Here is a 6,718-nt window from a genome sequence, read left to right on the forward strand (position 1 = left end):
AAGAGATCCGCTAAGTGGATACTTCCAAACTGTTTTTTTCGTGCTCCGTGAACATCATATTGGCGGCGACAAGTATAAATTATTCAGAGATATTCTGCAGTCCAGTAATACAAAAAACCTTCTATGTAAGTTAGGAACAGTGGTCGTAGATTAGAACACAGTTGGGCATTGCAAAGGTTGTTCTTTATGAGTAAATCGCTTAACTATAGAGCCAATGATATGAAGTGTTAGGCAAGGGTCAGATTTAGATCAGTGTTACGATCCCTACTACGCGCGAGAACTGAGGTTCTGTAAGCTTCAAGGAGCTACTTTGACCGCCAGGGTCACATATGAATGACCTCTGCGTAGTCCGTGGCATTCCATTCGCCCCCTGTCCGGTAATATCGTTTCAAAATTACACGTTATCGCCAATTCATGAGCCAAGTAATATAACTGTGGCCAGGTACTCAAAAAAGTCTACTAAACCAACCAAATTTAGAGCGACGCCAGGCACTTTCTAACCAATTTTGAGCGCATCATCAGTGAGACACACTTGGGCAGTCTGTCTACTACATTTTTAATGACAGCCACTTTTTACTAGCAGCTAGAGTTTTACTGAAATAAAAATCTCCTCTATCAATTAAGTTTACACGGTAAAGCAACTCTAGGAAATATTCACTCTGGCTATAGTCAAAATAGAGAAATATCAACTTTTCTCTATAACGTGCCCTACAAGCTTTGAACACGGTTTACAATTGTTACATCTCGCCTAGAGTTATGGTGATTTCGTTTCTTCCAAAAAATGTTGCCTTCCCCGGAATAGAAAATAGAAAGGGGCAACATTTTTTGGTAGAAACGAAATCACTATTAGTTTTCTATCTCGAATCCTTATCAATGCTTGTTGTATGTACGTACATATATCAGTGCCACGATGTAGAAAATAAAGATGGCGCCAACCGATAACCTTTCATCGATTTGACAGCATTAACCTATTCGCTGACGTCATAAAATATTTTTTTTCGCACTAGGGATAAAGTTTCAACTTTCAAATGGTTCCAGCAATACAACTGGAAGCCTCTGAAATAACCATTTTTGGCCAGCCCGTGACTATATTGACACGAATTGGAAAAAAGTTTGCCGGATCTTTTTTAGGCTTCCATCATCATTTGGAGAGGCAATTTTTCTTTTTTTTTTTTTGCTGACGTACGAAACGATATGGCTCCGGCTAACAAGCAACCAGTGCATTTGATTAGTCACCCTTGGCTCGGTTTGAGTTCATAAGATTCTGATGGCCAACAGTTTGTGAAGTAATACTGCATACTCCAATACTCCAAATCTTGGCGTCAACTTCTGACCCAGAGCGTGGGAAACTTGCAATCACCAATTGCATTTATATTGTATAATATTTGATAAGTGTATAGTACTTGCAATGTTTAATGAAAATTTAAAAATAAAAAAAAAAAATTGTTATAAATTAATCTCCGTTGCACAGATTATTAAAAGCGAGTTTCCAATAACAATTAAATCGATACATTGAGATTCGGTCAGCGTCTCTGAACGCGATGATGATGGCTCTTTGTTGTGGCTCTAATGATGATTGGGCTTGGAAAAACCTTTATGAAGTCAGTCGCTCGCCGTCGAGCTAGTCTATGATACTGAGCGTGCGCCGCGTCGCGCCGCGCCGCGCTGCTTTACAGGCGACAACGCCCGTTTAGTTTGTTTACTTTGTGTATCTTCTCGTTCGCTCGGTGTACGCTATTCAGAAGCTGTCACTGCTGCTGGCTGCTGCTGTTTTTGTTGCCGCCGGCATAGTTAGTCGGGGAGCCTCACGTCGAGCTTGTTGCTTTGGCTATGATGATGACGCTGCGATTGAGGTTGCCGGCGTCTTAGCTGTTTGGCAGCGCGCTTAGCCAGTTACCGCATCTAATAGGTATTGTAAGCATGTAGGGAAAGAGTCGTAGGCATGCGGCATGGAGATGCTACAATTGGAGAAGCTATGAAGCTATGATCGATGCTGCGGCTGCGCGCTGTGAGAGTTGGAATTCCCTAGCGGCGGAGCTGCAGCACTGAGCCACGCGATTTTCATATAAATTCAGCTGAGCGAGAACAATTGGTCAGCATTTGGATTTCGGGCGAGCAACTGGCGTGAACAAATTGTCGAAGTCGAAGTGAATTTTAAGAGCCATTTAAGTTTCGCGATACTAACGTCATTTTGTTATTAAATATTACTGTACACGAACATTGTTATATGCTGAAGGATAACTATTAAGTTGTGTTAATAAAAGTAAAAATCGTTTTCGTGGCTCGGGCGCTAGCGAATGAAACTTGAGAATGGTGAGTTATAACAAACTAAAAAAAAAAAAACAAAAAAAAAAAAATTATCGGTCACCTTAGTTTCGCATTTCGCAATAAGGTAACTTGCAGCAAACCAGAATTGTGCAACACATGCACTTATATTATAGCATTGGCTATGCCACCAGCTCAAAATGTGATTTATGACCAACTGTGACGATGTGTGCTAAGCAGCCAGATTTATGTCATCAGTGAAAACAAAGAACAGAAAAACGTAATACTAAAAACAACTAATACAACAACAAAGTCGAAACGCTGAGCACGGCATGCAACAAACATACAAAGAAAATTTTTGTTTGTGCCAAAATTGGTAAATCGAAGCTGCAGTCATCTGAGAAAATCTGAGACTTCGGCGAAGCTGACTACGCCATCCATTGCATTGATATTAGAAACAAAAGAAGCTATGGAGAAATTCGGCTTAGCCAACGATAGAAAAAAAAACATAGTTTTAGTCATATTGCCGGAATTATTTCGAAATCGTGACTTGGTAGTGCTGCAACGAGCGAGCCCCAAAGCCAAGCGAACTTAAAGCACAAACGAAGTTCCCAGCTTATTGTAAATACCATCACGAATTAGTGAAAAAGTATGAAACCGTCATTACATTTCTAAAGGGCGGGCTATGATTCAACTAACGAACACTTTGCTTACAAACACATACATACATATATATGTACATGTGTATCTCTAGATAGTAACTATGAAGTCGACTTTTGAATAGCTAATGGATGTTTTGTTTGTTTTCAACTGTTGTTTTCTTCAATTCACTTGGCCGAGTAGATGTCGAGAATGTTGAATAAATCAAAAGCAGATTTTGGTTGGCTGATTAGCTCGCGGATGTAGTAAATCGCATTGCGAGCAATTATGGACCGCATAAAACACGCAAATTTTGTTTTAGTTTGCGTAATCAGCCACCTCTATACGAATGCTTGATTGCAAAATACCTTACTGAATTCATATTTCATACATATTCAAATTGCTGCTCGTCTTCATCCCTTTCATTAAAAATTCTAATTGGTTTTTCTATTATTTGTTTGTACTTTGCAGAAATTATTAGCCCTGCTGTTTGCCCTTGTGGCTTCGAATGGAGTGCTTGCTGATGTTTCTCATCTGAGTAGTGACCTGCAAGAGGATGGTTATCATTACAAACAGCCATCGGTGCCATTTCCACCACCACCTTCGNTTTCTGGCTGCGAATGGAGTGCTTGCTGATGTTTCTCATCTGAGTAGTGACCTGCAAGAGGATGGTTATCATTACAAACAGCCATCGGTGCCATTTCCACCACCACCTTCGGGCAATGAGATAGACGATACAGGCTACCAGCCACAGCCGCAGCCGCAACCGCAGCCGCAACCACAGCCGCAGCCTCAGCCATCGTACCCAGCTCCTCGCCCACAGCCACAACCTCGACCACAGCCTCAACCCCAACCACAACCATCCTATGGAGCTCCCAGGCCACAACCACAACCTCAACCCCAACCCCAGCCACAACCATCCTACCCAGCCCCAAGGCCACAACCACAACCANGGATGGTTATCATTACAAACAGCCATCGGTGCCATTTCCACCACCACCTTCGGGCAATGAGATAGACGATACAGGCTACCAGCCACAGCCGCAGCCGCAACCGCAGCCGCAACCACAGCCGCAGCCTCAGCCATCGTACCCAGCTCCTCGCCCACAGCCACAACCTCGACCACAGCCTCAACCCCAACCACAACCATCCTATGGAGCTCCCAGGCCACAACCACAACCCCAACCCCAACCCCAGCCACAACCATCCTACCCAGCCCCAAGGCCACAACCACAACCACAACCACAACCGCAACCTCAACCCCAGCCTCAACCCACTTACGGCGCACCTCGACCCCAACCCCAGCCACAACCATCCTACCCAGCCCCAAGGCCACAACCACNTCAACCCCAACCCCAGCCACAACCATCCTACCCAGCCCCAAGGCCACAACCGCAACCACAACCACAACCTCAACCCCAACCCCAGCCTCAACCCACTTACGGCGCTCCTCGACCACAACCTCAGCCACAACCATCTTACCCAGCCCCAAGGCCACAACCAAAACCACAACCGCAACCTCAACCCCAACCCCAGCCTCAACCCACTTACGGCGCACCTCGACCCCAACCCCAGCCACAACCATCCTACCCAGCCCCAAGGCCACAACCACAACCACAACCGCAACCTCAACCCCAACCCCAGCCTCAACCCACTTACGGCGCACCTCGACCACAACCCCAACCCCAGCCTCAACCTTCATATCCATCCTCTCAGCCACAACCACAGCCATCGTATCCTGCGCCAAGACCGCAGCCACAGCCACAGCCAAGTCGCCCAGCTCCGGCTCCGCGGCCACAACCGCAACCTCAGCCTAGCCGTCCTGCGCCATCACCACAACCAGGCCCCGAATATCTTCCTCCTGAACAACCCCAGCAGCCAAGACCCCGGCCACAGCCACAACCACGCCCGCAACCTCAGCCGCAGCCTCAGCCTCAGCCAACATATCAGGCTCCACGCCCACGGCCTCAACCTCAACCACAGCCTTCTTACGGAGCTCCCCAGCCACAACCACAACCACAACCACAACCGCAACCACAACCGCGACCGCAACCACAACCACAGCCATCATATCCTGCGCCACGTCCACAACCGNGCAACCACAACCACAACCGCGACCGCAACCACAACCACAACCAACACCAGGACCTGAATATATCCCCCCAACAGCAGGTACCACATACCAACCACGACCTCAACCCCCTGCGCCGGGTCCTACGTATCAGCCGCGCCCACAACCCCCTTCGCCAGGTCCTACATACCAGCCACGACCCCAACCACCTGCGCCAGGTCCTACATACCAGCCACGACCCCAACCCCCTGCGCCAGGTCCTACATACCAGCCACGTCCAGAGCCATCTACTCCTGGNCCACATACCAACCACGACCTCAACCCCCTGCGCCGGGTCCTACGTATCAGCCGCGCCCACAACCACCTTCGCCAGGTCCTACATACCAGCCACGCCCGCAGCCATCTACCCCTGGTACAACATATCAGCCACGACCCCAACCACCTGCGCCAGGTCCTACATACCAGCCACGACCCCAACCCCCTGCGCCAGGTCCTACATACCAGCCACGTCCAGAGCCATCTACTCCTGGTACACCATACCAACCGCGACCGCAACCACCTTCCCCTGGACCAACTTATCAACCACGCCCACAGCCACAGCCATCGACGCCTGCAAAGCCTGGTCCCGAATACTTGCCACCCCCCGGTGAAAATGAAGTAGGCCCAACGCAGCCAGCTCAACGCCCGAAACCACAACCGCAACCGCAACCGCGACCACAACCGCAACCACAACCACAACCCAGACCTCAACCAACGTATCAGGCGCCACAGCCAGCTCAACCGGCGCCACAACCAACTTATCCAGCACCACAGCCCTCACAGCCAGTTGGTCAATCTACGTATCCGGCACCGCGGCCCGCACAACCGTCGCCAGGTCCGACATTCCCAGCACCAAGGCCATCATATCCTGGATCTCAGCCGTCTTTCCCGGCGCCACAGCCAACTCAACCAGCGCCGCAGCCAACATACCCAGCACCCAGGCCGGAACCCAGTTACCCTGCGGGTCCAGGTGGTCCAGAAGGTCCAAGTGGACCGGATGGTCCGACAGGCCCAGAAGGTCCCGAAGGTCCTCAGGGTCCAGAAGGTCCTGGCGGTCCTGGCGGTCCTAGTGGTCCCGAGGCTGGATCTCTTGGACCAGATGGTTACAACTACAACAAACCATCAAGGCCCTTCTCCTATTAAACAGCCGAACCCAAACACATGAAACTCGCCCGTTAAGTATTATAAAATTCTACGAATGAGTAAAAATTACAAAACAATTGAAAAAGCCAACAAATCAAACAAAAAACATTAGCGCATGAGCAACATGTCTTCCATATGGTCTAAAAATAGACAAACCATCATTTCTCACGAAAGCAAATGCCAGTTGACACTTTACATAAAACTTAAATTATACAACTATTTAAAAAAACAAAATAAAAATAAATTTTATTATTAAAAACAAAATTCTATCTGCGCTCAATGTTAATCGTAATGGGTTAAGCAATAGCAATAAAACCAGCAATGTTAATTACTCTGTGTAAGCATATAAAAATATAGATGTACATCTGTTTGTATATACAAGTCTCATGTCCATATAAAATATTCACATATATGTGACACAACTGGTCAAAGGGGTGGTGACAACCTATGTACATACATACATATGTACATATTTATGAAGGCGGAAATATTTTTGCCTTTTCCAACTTAATTCATAACAAATTTCATGACATACATAAAGCGAAAAATTACTTTTTCATA

General features: G+C 47.3%; 1 protein-coding gene across 1 annotated transcript; it reads left to right on the forward strand.

Moving 5' to 3' along the window:
* Positions 1-3,511: 3,511 nt before the first annotated feature.
* LOC108375431 (basic proline-rich protein-like) lies at positions 3,512-6,359 on the forward strand (the record flags this gene model as incomplete). The annotated part of the gene is given in 5 exon segments (XM_017631558.1): positions 3,512-3,720; positions 3,963-4,331; positions 4,467-4,998; positions 5,001-5,257; positions 5,293-6,359. Coding segments are annotated over 5 exon segments (2,232 nt in total), but the record flags the coding sequence as incomplete, so codon positions are not given.
* Between the last annotated feature and the right edge of the window lie 359 nt (positions 6,360-6,718).

This window comes from Rhagoletis zephyria, unplaced genomic scaffold (assembly GCF_001687245.7).
Source record: "Rhagoletis zephyria isolate East Lansing unplaced genomic scaffold, Rhagoletis_zephyria_1.1 Rzeph_scaffold_08926, whole genome shotgun sequence".
Taxonomy (NCBI): Eukaryota; Metazoa; Arthropoda; class Insecta; order Diptera; family Tephritidae; genus Rhagoletis; species Rhagoletis zephyria.